Here is a 17,436-nt window from a genome sequence, read left to right as displayed (position 1 = left end):
CCTGTACTGAGTTTCATCTGCCATGGTTCTTCCTAGTTGCAAATATTGTCTGGATTCTTTTATAGTTTCTTGACCACTTCATTACCCTCGACTGTCCCCCTAGTTTAGTGTCATTCAGAGATTTGAACAACTTAATTTGGATTTCTGATTCCAGGTCATTTATGTGAATCAGAAACTTGAAAGGCCCCGGCATCAATCTCTAGACCACTCCACTCAGCGCACCATCCCCAACTGATGTCTCTCCCATCAGGACTGGCAAACCTGTTTGACTTCTCCTTTCCCCTAGTCCAGGGGTGCTGAGTCTAATTCGAGAACCCCTGCCAATGCAACAGCAGAGATCAATTAACCGAGCACAGATCACCGATGGACCTTGAGATCTTCCGAGACTGCACGGCCACAGTGGGTGGCGCATTTGCCCACTGAGACAGAGGAGGAGCTTCCAGATTATCAACAGAAGCACAGCATACAAAAACAAGGCAATTTATCACTGGTTAGGCCTCAGTTCAAGCCAATTCTGGGCACCACACTTTAGGAACATAAGAACATAAGAAATAGGAGCAGGAGTAGGCCACATGGCCCCTTGAGCCTGCTCCGCCATTTAATACGATCATGGCTGATCCGATCATGGACTCAGCTCCACTTCCCCGCCCGCTCCCAATAACCTCTTATCCCCTTATCGTTTAAGAAACTGTCTATCTCTGTCTTAAAGTTATTCAATGTCCCAGCTTCCACAGCTCTCTGAGCCAGCGAATTCCACAGATCCATTTGTACTCCATTGCCTTCATTGCGAGAGGGATGGAGTACATAAGCCTGATGAAATGCATTCCAGGGTATTAAAAGAGATGGCGGAAGTTATAGCAGATGCATTCGTTATAATCTACCAAAATTCTCTGGATGAGGGGTGATCTTATAGACACATTTAAAATAATGAAGGGGATAGACAAGATAGAGGCAGAGAGGTTGTTTCCACTGGTCGGGGAGACTAGAACTAGGGGGCACAGCCTCAAAATACTGGGGAGCCAATTTAAAACCGAGTTGAGAGGGAATTTCTTCTCCCAGAGGGTTGTGAATCTGTGGAATTCTCTGCCCAATGAAGCAGTTGAGGCTAGCTCATTGAATGTATTCAAGTCACAGATAGATAGATTTTTAACCAATAAGGGAATTAAGGGTTATGGGGAGCGGGCGGGTAAGTGGAGCTGAGTCCACGGCCAGATCAGCCATGATCTTGTTGAATGGCGGAGCAGGCTCGAGGGGCTAGATGGCCCACTCCTGTTCCTAATTCTTATGTTCTTATGTTCACAACCCTCTGAGAGAAGAAATTCCTCCTCATCTCAGTTTTAAATGGGCGGCCCCTTATTCTAAGATTATGCCCCCTAGGATGTCAAAGCCTCAGAGAGGGTGCAGAGGAGATGTACTAGAATGGTACCACAGACGAGGGACTTCAATTATGTGGCGAGATTAGAGAAGCTAGGATTGTTTTCCTTGGAACAGAAACGGTTAAGGGGAGATTTAATAGAGCTGTTCAAAATCATGAATGGTTTTGATAGAGTAAATAGGGAGAAGCTGTTTCCAGTGGCAGAAGGGTCGGTAACCAGAGGACACAAGTTTAAGGTGATTGGCAAAAGAACCAGAGGCGAGATGAGAAGAAAATAATGTTTTTTTTTAATGCAGCGAGTTGTGGTCTGGAACGCGCTCTGCCTGAATGGTAACTTTCAAAAGGGAATTGAATAAATACTTGGGGAAGGGGAGAAAATTGCAGGGCTATGGGACTAATTGGACAGCTCTTTGAAAGAGCTAGCACAGGCACGACGGACCATGTCATGTCGGTCGACCATGTATATATAGTCACATAAGGTGTGCCACCAGAGGGCACTGCGGTGGGAGACCTGAGGGTCACCTGCATAGGTGTGCAGGACCCAGTACAAAAGGCTGCCCACCATGCTTGTGGCTCACCCTGGAGTTACAATAAATGGGACTAAGGTCACAACAGCTCAAGTACAATACTCGTGGAGTCATTCATGAGAGTATTGCAGACAAAACAGGCTGAAAGGCCTCCTTCTGTACTGTGAGATGCTATGATCTTCAAGGAGGCTTTTGCTGCTGGAGGTGCAGCACTCGGGTTATTTTCTCATGAATTCGGTCGGGGCTGTGACGGAACCGGTGCCCAGTCCGCTGACAAACCTGGCAAAGTGCGTCGCGCTGCAGCCAACGATGTGCGTGCACGGGAAAAGAAAAATGAACCGCACTTCAAATCTTAACAACGGCAAACAATATCGTCAGGCAGGGGTCGGTGGGTGTCGAGTCCTTAACTCTTAAACATAATCTCACGAGGCATGTACTGCAGACACAGTCACTCTGTGACCTTCACCTTTATTACCGGGACCAAGGAGTGCTGGCCCTGTGAGGGACCTCCCCTTATATACCTGAGTCTCCAGGTGAGGAGTGTCTCCCACAAGTACGCCTCCCTGTGGTCAAGGTGTGCATTTCTAGTAAGTATGTACAGTATGTAGTGGTTACCTGAGGGTTACAATTGTATAAGGGTTGCAGTAGTATGTTGGTTACATACATGACAGTGGGGGGGGGGGGGGGCGGGGGGCTAGTTCTCGTTTCAAGCCCCATTTTGTCACGTGTTAACCCAGAGTGTAAATAATCAAAATCAAACTTAAATGCCAACATTTTGCAGAGCAGAGATAGCAAAGGTTGTGTCATGCCCAAGTTCCAGTAATGTTTGGCTTTTGCCCTGAATTACCACTGTCTGCTGACTCAATTAACAAACAAGATCACCATGCAATCACTCCGGCCTCCCTCTGACCCCCCAGCTCCCCCCGTGAGATGATGTAATGGTTTGGCGCACACGATATTTTGCTGATCTTCCTGCACATGTCAATCTGAAATGATCTGAGATCTGTGGCAGCCCCGGCTCCCTTTTACCTGGGCAAGGATATGTGCCAAGTGGGACCGGCGGAAGACTTGCTATAAAGGGGCCTGCGCGGATTATGTCTTAGAACCTGCAGCTGGTTTCCCCACCTGCCGGGTTCAGCAGGCGTTTCTGGAAAGTGAAGATCTCAGCAGGATGAACAACAGGGTGATTTTGAGCCTCTGCGGTTTCCTTTACTTGTGGATAAGGACTCTGACTCTGCCATTGTCGGCGGACGCAGCCTGCAGTTTCTGTGGCTCCTCCAGTTTTGAGGTAGGGACGGACGACAAAGTCCTCCAGTTGATAAAGAGCTACATCCTGAAACAAATGCACATGAAGGCAAGACCGAAAACCACCAATGCAACCCTCAGGAAAACTCAAGTGTCCGTCCTGAGAAAATTTCACACAGACAACTCGATGAAGGCCAGCGCTCCAGACAGCCCAAGAACCTTTCAGACGTTGGGGCACAGCCAGGGACTGGAAGATAAGAGCTATGAAATCATCACCTTTGCACAATCAGGTTTGTCGTAGTAAATAACGTGTTACCTATTTTGTCCCACGTTGCAACAGTGACTACATCCCAAAAGGACTTCATTGACTGTAAAAGTGCTTTGAGACATCCGGTGGTCGTGAAAGGCGCTATATAAATGCAAGTCTTTCTTTTCTTTCTTTCTAGTCAGAGGGGGCGTAAATGGCCTCCTTTGCGCCTCTCGTTAGCGCCTGCAGGGGGCGATAATGTGCCGTAAAGGGGTTACCGACCGGGCGCAGTGAAATTACCGATGCCTGCGAACTTCCCTGGCGGTTTTGCGCGGGCGCTAACACTTACCGCCTCGATCTCCTGTGCTCCGGAGATCATGACATCATCCGGTGCGCAGCGCCCCGTTACCGCCCCAGACGTGATATTCGCTCCCGCCCCCTGCAGCATCGCCGGACATCAACAACGGCAGCTGCAGGAGGCGTTGTGACCTCGGTTGGCCGCTTGGGGAGCGCTAATTAAAGGCAGTGGGGGTCAGGTAGGCCAACATTTAATAATGTTCCCAGTGTGCTGTATTTTGATTTCCCAGCCCCGTGATTGATCAGCCCTGCTCCCTCTCTGAGCGCTCGGGGCTGCTCTGCGCGTATCGCATGTCGATGACCATTCCCGGCCTTAGCCTCCAATGACCCCAGCCCTGGCCCTTCCCTTTAAATGAGGGAAGGAGCCTGTGAAACCGGCGGCACTGCACAGAACATTGGTCAGCGCTCTGCCGATACCGTCCCTCTCGCTCCCTTTAGCGCCCGAAGGGAAGTGGTAGCACCTGATTTAGTGCTCCACCTCCCTCTTGGAGCGCTAAACCGCAAGTTCCCGGCGGGATCAATTGTGTAGCACCCGGCGAGACTTTGGTGCTCCTGCAAAAGTTATCGCCCCAAACGGGGCGCCACGCAATTTCCAGTCAAAGTGTTTTACTACAAACCAGAGTGAAAATGAGGTGGGTTAGAACAGCGAGCAGATCCGTTACGTCTCCTTTGCTGCCCCTGCTGAAGCTGAATTTCACCCCCACAGTTTCTTCATGTCCCTTACAAATCTAAACAACGGATTCCGTCGCTTATCTTTGAGAGCTCCACCTTTAGTCATTCTTCATGTATCAGCACTTCTGGCCGCACTGTCTCTTCTGATCTCGAAACAAAATCTTCATGTTTCCTCCAGTAACTAAAGCTGCCTCAAAAAAACTCAGATTTCTCTTCCGTCTCAAAGACTTGTTTTGCATTTAACAACACTTCATTGAATGTAAAAGATATCATCTCACTATTCATGTGATTTATAGCCAAAGTAACAGGTACCCATGAGTGAGTTACAGGCTGGAATCTAATCGAGGGGTTCGGGGGGGTTTATATATGGAATAACAGGTACCCGGGAGTGAGTTACAGGCTGGAATCTAATCGAGGGGTTCGGGGGGGTTTATATATGGAATAACAGATACCCGGGAGTGAGTTACAGGCTGGAATCTAATCGAGGGGTTCGGGGGGTTTATATATAGAATAACAGATACCCGGGAGTGAGTTACAGGCTGGAATCTAATCGAGGGGTTCGGGGGGGTTTATATATGGAATAACAGATACCCGGGAGTGAGTTCCAGGCTGGAATCTAATCGAGGGGTTCGGGGGTTTATATATAGAATAACAGATACCCGGGAGTGAGTTACAGACTGGAATCTAATCGAGCGGTTCAGGGGGTTTATATATAGAATAACAGATACCCGGGAATGAGTTGAAGGCCGGAATCTAATCAAGGGGTTCGGGGGTTTATATATAGAATAACAGATACCCGGGAGTGAGTTCCAGGCTGGAATCTAATTGAGGGGTTTGGGTGGGTTTAGATATAGAATAACAGATACCCGGGAGTGAGTTACAGGCTGGAATCTAATCGAGGGGATCGGGGGGGGGTTTATACAGAGAATAACAGATACCCGGGAGTGAGTTACAGGCTGGAATCGAATCGAGGAGTTCGGGGGGGGGGCTTTGGATATAGAATAACAGATAGCCGGGAGTGAATTACAGGCTGAAATCTAATCGAGGGGTTCGGGGTGTTTATAAATAGAATAACAGATACCTGGGAGTGAGTTACAGGCTGGAATCTATTCAAGGGGTTCGGGGGGTTTATATATAGATAACAGATAACCGGGAGTGAGTTACAGGCTGGACTGTAATCGAGGGGTTCGGGGGGTTTATATATAGAATAACAGATACCCGGGAGTGAGTTACAGGCTGGAATCTAATCGAGGGGTTCGGGGGTTTATATATAGAATAACAGATACCCGGGAGTGAGTTACAGGCTGGAATCTAATCGAGGGATTCGGAGGGGTTTATATATAGAATAACAGATAGCCGGGAGTGAATTACAGGCTGAAATCTAATCGAGGGGTTCGGGGTGTTTATAAATAGAATAACAGATACCTGGGAGTGAGTTACAGGCTGGAATCTATTCAAGGGGTTCGGGGGGTTTATATATAGATAACAGATAACCGGGAGTGAGTTACAGGCTGGACTGTAATCGAGGGGTTCGGGGGGTTTATATATAGAATAACAGATACCCGGGAGTGAGTTACAGGCTGGAATCTAATCGAAGGGTTCGGGGGTTTATAAATAGAATAACAGATACCCGGGAGTGAGTTACATGCTGGAATCTAATCGAGCGGTTCAGGGGGTTTATATATAGAATAACAGATACCCGGGAATGAGTTAAAGGCCGGAATCTAATCAAGGAGTTCGGGGGTTTATATATAGAATAACAGATACCCAGGAGTGAGTTACAGGCTGGAATCTAATCGAGGGGATCGGGGGGGGGGTTTATATAGAGAATAACAGATACCCGGGAGTGAGTTACATGCTGGAATCTAATCGAAGGGTTCGGGGGTTTATAAATAGAATAACAGATACCCGGGAGTGAGTTACATGCTTGAATCTAATCGAGCGGTTCAGGGGGTTTATATATAGAATAACAGATACCCGGGAATGAGTTAAAGGCCGGAATCTAATCAAGGAGTTCGGGGGTTTAGATATAGAATAACAGATACCCAGGAGTGAGTTACAGGCTGGAATCTAATCGAGGGGATCGGGGGGGGGGGTTTATATAGAGAATAACAGATACCCGGGAGTGAGTTACATGCTGGAATCTAATCGAGCGGTTCAGGGGGTTTATATATAGAATAACAGATACCCGGGAATGAGTTAAAGGCCGGAATCTAATCAAGGAGTTCGGGGGTTTAGATATAGAATAACAGATACCCGGGAGTGAGTTACAGGCTGGAATCTAATCGAGAGGTTCGGAGGGGGGGTTATATATAGAATAACGGCTACCAGGGAGTGAGTTATAGGCTGGAATCTAATCGAGGGGTTCGGGGTGTTTATAAATAGAATAACAGATACCTGGGAGTGAGTTACAGGCTGGAATCTATTCAAGGGGTTCGGGGGGTTTATATATCGATAACAGATAACCGGGAGTGAGTTACAGGCTGGACTGTAATCGAGGGGTTCGGGGGGTTTATATATAGAATAACAGATACCCGGGAGTGAGTTACAGGCTGGAATCTAATTGAGGGGTTCGGGGGTTTATATATAGAATAACAGATACCCGGGATTGAATTACAGGCTGGAATCTAATTGAGGGGTTTATATATAGAATAACAGACACCAGGGAGTGAGTTACAGGCTGGAATCTAATCGAGGGGTTTGGAGGGTTTTATATCTGGAACATATACCCGGGAGTGAGTTAAAGACTGGAATCTAATTGAGGGGTTCGGGGGGTTTATATATCGATTAACAGATAACCGGGAGTGAGTTACAGGCTGGACTGTAATCGAGGGATTCGGGGGGTTTATACATAGAATAACAGATACCCAGGAGTGAGTTACAGGCTGGAATCTAATCGATGGGTTTGGGGGTTTATATATGGAATAACAGATAACCGGGAGTGAATTACAGGCTGGAATCTAATCGAGGGATTCGGGGGGGGTTTATATATAGAATAACAGATAGCCGGGAGTGAGTTACAGACTGGAATCTAATCGAGGGGTTCGGGGGTTTATATATAGAATAACAGATAGCCGGGAGTGAGTTACAGGCTGGAATCTAATCGAGGGGTTCGGGGAATTTATATATAGAATAACAGATGGCCGGGAATGATTTACAGGCTGGAATCTAATCGAGGGATTCGGGGGGTTTATATATAGAATAACAGATACCCGGGATTGAGTTACAGACTGGAATCTAATCGAGGGGTTCGGGGGTTTATATATAGAATAACAGATACCCGGGAGTGAATTACAGACTGGAATCTAATCGAGGGGTTCGGGGAGTTCATATCTGGAATAACAGATACCCAGGAGTGAGCTACAGGCTGGAATCTAATCGAGAGGTTTGGGGGGGGGGGTTATATACAGAATAACGGCTACCAGGGAGTGAGTTACAGGCTGGAATCTAATCGAGGGGTTTGGGGGGGCTTATATATAGAACAGATACCCGGGAGTGAGTTACAGGCTGGAATCTAATCGAGGGGTTCGGGGGGGGGGTTTATATACAGAATAACAGATACCCGGGAGTGAGTTACAGACTGGAATCTAATCGAGGGGTTCGGGGAGTTTATATATAGAATAACAGATAACCGGGAGTGAGTTACAGGCTGGAATCTAATCGAGGAGTTCGGGGGGTTATATAGAGAATAACAGATACCCGGGAGTGAGTTACAGGCTGGAATCGAATCGAGGGGTTCGGGGGGTTATATAGAGAATAACAGATACCCGGGAGTGAGTTACAGGCTGGAATCTAATCGAGAGGTTCGGGGGGTTTATATATAGAATAACAGATAGCCAGGAGTGAATTACAGGCTGAAATCTAATCGAGGGGTTCGGGGTGTTTATAAATAGAATAACAGATACCTGGGAATGAGTTACAGGCTGGAATCTATTCAAGGGGTTCGGGGGGTTTATATATAGATAACAGATAACCGGGAGTGAGTTACAGGCTGGACTGTAATCGAGGGGTTCGGGGGGTTTATATATAGAATAACAGATACCTGGGAGTGAGTTACAGGCTGGAATCTATTCAAGGAGTTCGGGGGGTTTATATATAGATAACAGATAACCGGGAGTGAGTTACAGGCTGGAATCTAATCGAGGGATTCGGAGGGGTTTATATATAGAATAACAGATACCCGGGAGTGAGTTACAGGCTGGAATCTAATCGAGCGGTTCGGGGGGTTTATTAATAGAATAACAGATAGCCGGGAGTGAATTTCAGGCTGGAATCTAATCGAGGGGTTCGGGGGGTTTATATATAGAATAACAAATACCCGGGAGTGAGTTACATGCTGGAATCTAATCGAGGGATTCGGGGGGTTTATATAGAGAATAACAGATACCCGGGATTGAGTTACAGACTGGAATCTAATCGAGGGGTTCGGGGGTTTATATATAGAATAACAGATACCCGGGAGTGAGTTACAGGCTGGAATCTATTCAAGGGGTTCGGGGGGTTTATATATAGATAACAGATAACCGGGAGTGAGTTACAGGCTGGACTGTAATCGAGGGGTTCGGGGGTTTATATATAGAATAACAGATAGCCGGGAGTGAGTTACAGGCTGGAATCTAATCGAGGGGTTCGGGGGGTTTATATATAGAATAACAGATACCCGGGAGTGAGTTACAGGCTGGAATCTAATCGAGGGGTTCGGGGGGGTTTATATATGGAATAACAGATACCCGGGAGTGAGTTCCAGGCTGGAATCTAATCGAGGGGTTCGGGGGTTTATATATAGAATAACAGATACCCGGGAGTGAGTTACAGACTGGAATCTAATCGAGCGGTTCAGGGGGTTTATATATAGAATAACAGATACCCGGGAATGAGTTGAAGGCCGGAATCTAATCAAGGGGTTCGGGGGTTTATATATAGAATAACAGATACCCGGGAGTGAGTTCCAGGCTGGAATCTAATTGAGGGGTTTGGGTGGGTTTAGATATAGAATAACAGATACCCGGGAGTGAGTTACATGCTGGAATCTAATCGAGGGATTCGGGGGGTTTATATAGAGAATAACAGATACCCGGGATTGAGTTACAGACTGGAATCTAATCGAGGGGTTCGGGGGTTTATATATAGAATAACAGATACCCGGGAGTGAGTTACAGGCTGGAATCTATTCAAGGGGTTCGGGGGGTTTATATATAGATAACAGATAACCGGGAGTGAGTTACAGGCTGGACTGTAATCGAGGGGTTCGGGGGTTTATATATAGAATAACAGATAGCCGGGAGTGAGTTACAGGCTGGAATCTAATCGAGGGGTTCGGGGGGTTTATATATAGAATAACAGATACCCGGGAGTGAGTTACAGGCTGGAATCTAATCGAGGGGTTCGGGGGGGTTTATATATGGAATAACAGATACCCGGGAGTGAGTTCCAGGCTGGAATCTAATCGAGGGGTTCGGGGGTTTATATATAGAATAACAGATACCCGGGAGTGAGTTACAGACTGGAATCTAATCGAGCGGTTCAGGGGGTTTATATATAGAATAACAGATACCCGGGAATGAGTTGAAGGCCGGAATCTAATCAAGGGGTTCGGGGGTTTATATATAGAATAACAGATACCCGGGAGTGAGTTCCAGGCTGGAATCTAATTGAGGGGTTTGGGTGGGTTTAGATATAGAATAACAGATACCCGGGAGTGAGTTACAGGCTGGAATCTAATCGAGGGGATCGGGGGGGGGTTTATACAGAGAATAACAGATACCCGGGAGTGAGTTACAGGCTGGAATCGAATCGAGGAGTTCGGGGGGGGGGCTTTGGATATAGAATAACAGATAGCCGGGAGTGAATTACAGGCTGAAATCTAATCGAGGGGTTCGGGGTGTTTATAAATAGAATAACAGATACCTGGGAGTGAGTTACAGGCTGGAATCTATTCAAGGGGTTCGGGGGGTTTATATATAGATAACAGATAACCGGGAGTGAGTTACAGGCTGGACTGTAATCGAGGGGTTCGGGGGGTTTATATATAGAATAACAGATACCCGGGAGTGAGTTACAGGCTGGAATCTAATCGAGGGGTTCGGGGGTTTATATATAGAATAACAGATACCCGGGAGTGAGTTACAGGCTGGAATCTAATCGAGGGATTCGGAGGGGTTTATATATAGAATAACAGATAGCCGGGAGTGAATTACAGGCTGAAATCTAATCGAGGGGTTCGGGGTGTTTATAAATAGAATAACAGATACCTGGGAGTGAGTTACAGGCTGGAATCTATTCAAGGGGTTCGGGGGGTTTATATATAGATAACAGATAACCGGGAGTGAGTTACAGGCTGGACTGTAATCGAGGGGTTCGGGGGGTTTATATATAGAATAACAGATACCCGGGAGTGAGTTACAGGCTGGAATCTAATCGAAGGGTTCGGGGGTTTATAAATAGAATAACAGATACCCGGGAGTGAGTTACATGCTGGAATCTAATCGAGCGGTTCAGGGGGTTTATATATAGAATAACAGATACCCGGGAATGAGTTAAAGGCCGGAATCTAATCAAGGAGTTCGGGGGTTTATATATAGAATAACAGATACCCAGGAGTGAGTTACAGGCTGGAATCTAATCGAGGGGATCGGGGGGGGGGTTTATATAGAGAATAACAGATACCCGGGAGTGAGTTACATGCTGGAATCTAATCGAAGGGTTCGGGGGTTTATAAATAGAATAACAGATACCCGGGAGTGAGTTACATGCTTGAATCTAATCGAGCGGTTCAGGGGGTTTATATATAGAATAACAGATACCCGGGAATGAGTTAAAGGCCGGAATCTAATCAAGGAGTTCGGGGGTTTAGATATAGAATAACAGATACCCAGGAGTGAGTTACAGGCTGGAATCTAATCGAGGGGATCGGGGGGGGGGGTTTATATAGAGAATAACAGATACCCGGGAGTGAGTTACATGCTGGAATCTAATCGAGCGGTTCAGGGGGTTTATATATAGAATAACAGATACCCGGGAATGAGTTAAAGGCCGGAATCTAATCAAGGAGTTCGGGGGTTTAGATATAGAATAACAGATACCCGGGAGTGAGTTACAGGCTGGAATCTAATCGAGAGGTTCGGAGGGGGGGTTATATATAGAATAACGGCTACCAGGGAGTGAGTTATAGGCTGGAATCTAATCGAGGGGTTCGGGGTGTTTATAAATAGAATAACAGATACCTGGGAGTGAGTTACAGGCTGGAATCTATTCAAGGGGTTCGGGGGGTTTATATATCGATAACAGATAACCGGGAGTGAGTTACAGGCTGGACTGTAATCGAGGGGTTCGGGGGGTTTATATATAGAATAACAGATACCCGGGAGTGAGTTACAGGCTGGAATCTAATTGAGGGGTTCGGGGGTTTATATATAGAATAACAGATACCCGGGATTGAATTACAGGCTGGAATCTAATTGAGGGGTTTATATATAGAATAACAGACACCAGGGAGTGAGTTACAGGCTGGAATCTAATCGAGGGGTTTGGAGGGTTTTATATCTGGAACATATACCCGGGAGTGAGTTAAAGACTGGAATCTAATTGAGGGGTTCGGGGGGTTTATATATCGATTAACAGATAACCGGGAGTGAGTTACAGGCTGGACTGTAATCGAGGGATTCGGGGGGTTTATACATAGAATAACAGATACCCAGGAGTGAGTTACAGGCTGGAATCTAATCGATGGGTTTGGGGGTTTATATATGGAATAACAGATAACCGGGAGTGAATTACAGGCTGGAATCTAATCGAGGGATTCGGGGGGGGTTTATATATAGAATAACAGATAGCCGGGAGTGAGTTACAGACTGGAATCTAATCGAGGGGTTCGGGGGTTTATATATAGAATAACAGATAGCCGGGAGTGAGTTACAGGCTGGAATCTAATCGAGGGGTTCGGGGAATTTATATATAGAATAACAGATGGCCGGGAATGATTTACAGGCTGGAATCTAATCGAGGGATTCGGGGGGTTTATATATAGAATAACAGATACCCGGGATTGAGTTACAGACTGGAATCTAATCGAGGGGTTCGGGGGTTTATATATAGAATAACAGATACCCGGGAGTGAATTACAGACTGGAATCTAATCGAGGGGTTCGGGGAGTTCATATCTGGAATAACAGATACCCAGGAGTGAGCTACAGGCTGGAATCTAATCGAGAGGTTTGGGGGGGGGGGTTATATACAGAATAACGGCTACCAGGGAGTGAGTTACAGGCTGGAATCTAATCGAGGGGTTTGGGGGGGCTTATATATAGAACAGATACCCGGGAGTGAGTTACAGGCTGGAATCTAATCGAGGGGTTCGGGGGGGGGGTTTATATACAGAATAACAGATACCCGGGAGTGAGTTACAGACTGGAATCTAATCGAGGGGTTCGGGGAGTTTATATATAGAATAACAGATAACCGGGAGTGAGTTACAGGCTGGAATCTAATCGAGGAGTTCGGGGGGTTATATAGAGAATAACAGATACCCGGGAGTGAGTTACAGGCTGGAATCGAATCGAGGGGTTCGGGGGGTTATATAGAGAATAACAGATACCCGGGAGTGAGTTACAGGCTGGAATCTAATCGAGAGGTTCGGGGGGTTTATATATAGAATAACAGATAGCCAGGAGTGAATTACAGGCTGAAATCTAATCGAGGGGTTCGGGGTGTTTATAAATAGAATAACAGATACCTGGGAATGAGTTACAGGCTGGAATCTATTCAAGGGGTTCGGGGGGTTTATATATAGATAACAGATAACCGGGAGTGAGTTACAGGCTGGACTGTAATCGAGGGGTTCGGGGGGTTTATATATAGAATAACAGATACCTGGGAGTGAGTTACAGGCTGGAATCTATTCAAGGAGTTCGGGGGGTTTATATATAGATAACAGATAACCGGGAGTGAGTTACAGGCTGGAATCTAATCGAGGGATTCGGAGGGGTTTATATATAGAATAACAGATACCCGGGAGTGAGTTACAGGCTGGAATCTAATCGAGCGGTTCGGGGGGTTTATTAATAGAATAACAGATAGCCGGGAGTGAATTTCAGGCTGGAATCTAATCGAGGGGTTCGGGGGGTTTATATATAGAATAACAAATACCCGGGAGTGAGTTACATGCTGGAATCTAATCGAGGGATTCGGGGGGTTTATATAGAGAATAACAGATACCCGGGATTGAGTTACAGACTGGAATCTAATCGAGGGGTTCGGGGGTTTATATATAGAATAACAGATACCCGGGAGTGAGTTACAGGCTGGAATCTAATCGAGAGGTTCGGAGGGGGGGTTATATATAGAATAACAGATAGCCGGGAGTGAGTTACAGACTGGAATCTAATCGAGGGGTTCGGGGGTTTATATATAGAATAACAGATAGCCGGGAGTGAGTTACAGGCTGGAATCTAATCGAGGGGTTCGGGGGATTTATATATAGAATAACAGATGGCCGGGAATGATTTACAGGCTGGAATCTAATCGAGGGATTCGGGGGGTTTATATATAGAATAACAGATACCCGGGATTGAGTTACAGACTGGAATCTAATCGAGGGGTTCGGGGGTTTATATATAGAATAACAGATACCCGGGAGTGAATTACAGACTGGAATCTAATCGAGGGGTTCGGGGAGTTCATATCTGGAATAACAGATACCCAGGAGTGAGCTACAGGCTGGAATCTAATCGAGAGGTTCGGGGGGGGGGGGTTATATACAGAATAACGGCTACCAGGGAGTGAGTTACAGGCTGGAATCTAATCGAGGGGTTTGGGGGCCTTATATATAGAACAGATACCCGGGAGTGAGTTACAGGCTGGAATCTAATCGAGGGGTTCGGGGGGGGTTTATATACAGAATAACAGATACCCGGGAGTGAGTTACAGACTGGAATCTAATCGAGGGGTTCGGGGTGTTTATAAATAGAATAACAGATACCTGGGAGTGAGTTACAGGCTGGAATCTATTCAAGGGGTTCGGGGGGTTTATATATCGATAACAGATAACCGGGAGTGAGTTACAGGCTGGACTGTAATCGAGGGGTTCGGGGGGTTTATATATAGAATAACAGATACCCGGGAGTGAGTTACAGGCTGGAATCTAATTGAGGGGTTCTGGGGTTTATATATAGAATAACAGATACCCGGGATTGAGTTACAGGCTGGAATCTAATTGAGGGGTTTATATATAGAATAACAGACACCAGGGAGTGAGTTACAGGCTGGAATCTAATCGAGGGGTTTGGGGGGTTTTATATCTGGAACATATACCCGGGAGTGAGTTAAAGACTGGAATCTAATTGAGGGGTTCGGGGGGTTTATATATCGATTAACAGATAACCGGGAGTGAGTTACAGGCTGGACTGTAATCGAGGGATTCGGGGGGTTTATATATAGAATAACAGATACCCAGGAGTGAGTTACAGGCTGGAATCTAATCGATGGGTTTGGGGGTTTATATATGGAATAACAGATAACCGGGAGTGAATTACAGGCTGGAATCTAATCGAGGGATTCGGGGGGGGTTTATATATAGAATAACAGATAGCCGGGAGTGAGTTACAGACTGGAATCTAATCGAGGGGTTCGGGGGTTTATATATAGAATAACAGATAGCCGGGAGTGAGTTACAGGCTGGAATCTAATCGAGGGGTTCGGGGGATTTATATATAGAATAACAGATGGCCGGGAATGATTTACAGGCTGGAATCTAATCGAGGGATTCGGGGGGTTTATATATAGAATAACAGATACCCGGGATTGAGTTACAGACTGGAATCTAATCGAGGGGTTCGGGGGTTTATATATAGAATAACAGATAATGGGAGTGAATTACAGACTGGAATCTAATCGAGGGGTTCGGGGAGTTCATATCTGGAATAACAGATACCCAGGAGTGAGCTACAGGCTGGAATCTAATCGAGAGGTTCGGGGGGGGGGGGGTTATATACAGAATAACGGCTACCAGGGAGTGAGTTACAGGCTGGAATCTAATCGAGGGGTTTGGGCGGGCTTATATATAGAACAGATACCCGGGAGTGAGTTACAGGCTGGAATCTAATCGAGGGGTTCGGGGGGGGGTTTATATACAGAATAACAGATACCCGGGAGTGAGTTACAGACTGGAATCTAATCGAGGGGTTCGGGGAGTTTATATATAGAATAACAGATAACCGGGAGTGAGTTACAGGCTGGAATCTAATCGAGGAGTTCGGGGGGTTATATAGAGAATAACAGATACCCGGGAGTGAGTTACAGGCTGGAATTGAATCGAGGGGTTCGGGGGGTTATATAGAGAATAACAGATACCCGGGAGTGAGTTACAGGCTGGAATCTAATCGAGAGGTTCGGGGGGTTTATATATAGAATAACAGATAGCCGGGAGTGAATTACAGGCTGAAATCTAATCGAGGGGTTCGGGGTGTTTATAAATAGAATAACAGATACCTGGGAATGAGTTACAGGCTGGAATCTATTCAAGGGGTTCGGGGGGTTTATATATAGATAACAGATAACCGGGAGTGAGTTACAGGCTGGACTGTAATCGAGGGGTTCGGGGGGTTTATATATAGAATAACAGATACCCGGGAGTGAGTTACAGGCTGGAATCTAATCGAGGGGTTCGGGGGTTTATATATAGAATAACAGATACCCGGGAGTGAGTTACAGGCTGGAATCTAATCGAGGGATTCGGAGGGGTTTATATATAGAATAACAGATAGCCGGGAGTGAATTACAGGCTGAAATCTAATCGAGGGGTTCGGGGTGTTTATAAATAGAATAACAGATACCTGGGAGTGAGTTACAGGCTGGAATCTATTCAAGGGGTTCGGGGGGTTTATATATAGATAACAGATAACCGGGAGTGAGTTACAGGCTGGACTGTAATCGAGGGGTTCGGGGGGTTTATATATAGAATAACAGATATCCGGGAGTGAGTTACAGGCTGGAATCTAATCGAGGGGTTCGGGGGTTTATATATAGAATAACAGATACCCGGGAGTGAGTTACAGGCTGGAATCTAATCGAGGGATTCGGAGGGGTTTATATATAGAATAACAGATACCCGGGAGTGAGTTACAGGCTGGAATCTAATCGAGTGGTTCGGGGGGTTTATTAATAGAATAACAGATAGCCGGGAGTGAATTTCAGGCTGGAATCTAATCGAGGGGTTCGGGGGGTTTATATATAGAATAACAAATACCCGGGAGTGAGTTACATGCTGGACTGTAATCGAGGGATTCGGGGGGTTTATACATAGAATAACAGATACCCGGGAGTGAGTTACAGGCTGGAATCTAATCGAGGGGATCGGCGGGGGGTTTATATCGAGAATAACAGATACCCCGGGAGTGAGTTACATGCTGGAATCTAATCGAGCGGTTCAGGGGTTTATATATAGAATAACAGATACCCGGGAATGAGTTACTGGCCGGAATCTAATCAAGGGGTTCGGGAGTTTATATATAGAATAACAGATACCCGGGAGTGAGTTCCAGGCTGGAATCTAATCGAGCGGTTCGGGGGGTTTATTAATAGAATAACAGATAGCCGGGAGTGAATTTCAGGCTGGAATCTAATCGAGGGGTTCGGGGGGTTTATATATAGAATAACAGATACCCGGGAGTGAGTTACAGGCTAGAATCTAATCGAGGGGTTCGGGGGATTTATATATAGAATAACAGATACCCGGGAGTGAGTTACATGCTGGAATCTAATCGAGGGGTTCGGGGGTTTATATATAGAATAACAGATACCCGGGAGTGAATTACAGACTGGAATCTAATCGAGGGGTTCGGGGAGTTTATATCTGGAATAACAGATACCCAGGAGTGAGTTACAGGCTGGAATCTAATCGAGAGGTTCGGAGGGGGGGTTATATATAGAATAACGGCTACCAGGGAGTGAGTTACAGGCTGGAATCTAATCGAGGGGTTTGGGGGGGCTTATATATAGAACAGATACCCGGGAGTTAG

The 17,436-nt window shown here is 46.2% G+C and overlaps 1 protein-coding gene across 1 annotated transcript in view; it reads left to right on the top strand.

Moving 5' to 3' along the window:
- The first annotated feature begins 363 nt into the window (after nucleotides 1–363).
- Nucleotides 364–17,436, top strand: part of LOC139240809 (inhibin beta B chain-like) — a 37,884-nt gene continuing 20,811 nt past the window's right edge. The window contains exons 1-2 of the mRNA XM_070869287.1: nucleotides 364–399; nucleotides 2,915–3,437. Coding sequence (XP_070725388.1) covers nucleotides 364–399; nucleotides 2,915–3,437 — 559 coding nt within the window. The remainder of the gene's footprint in view (nucleotides 400–2,914; nucleotides 3,438–17,436) is intronic.

Source organism: Pristiophorus japonicus, chromosome X, assembly GCF_044704955.1.
Source record: "Pristiophorus japonicus isolate sPriJap1 chromosome X, sPriJap1.hap1, whole genome shotgun sequence".
In the NCBI taxonomy this organism is placed as follows: domain Eukaryota; kingdom Metazoa; phylum Chordata; class Chondrichthyes; family Pristiophoridae; genus Pristiophorus; species Pristiophorus japonicus.
This window is presented reverse-complemented; position numbering and strand designations above follow the sequence as displayed.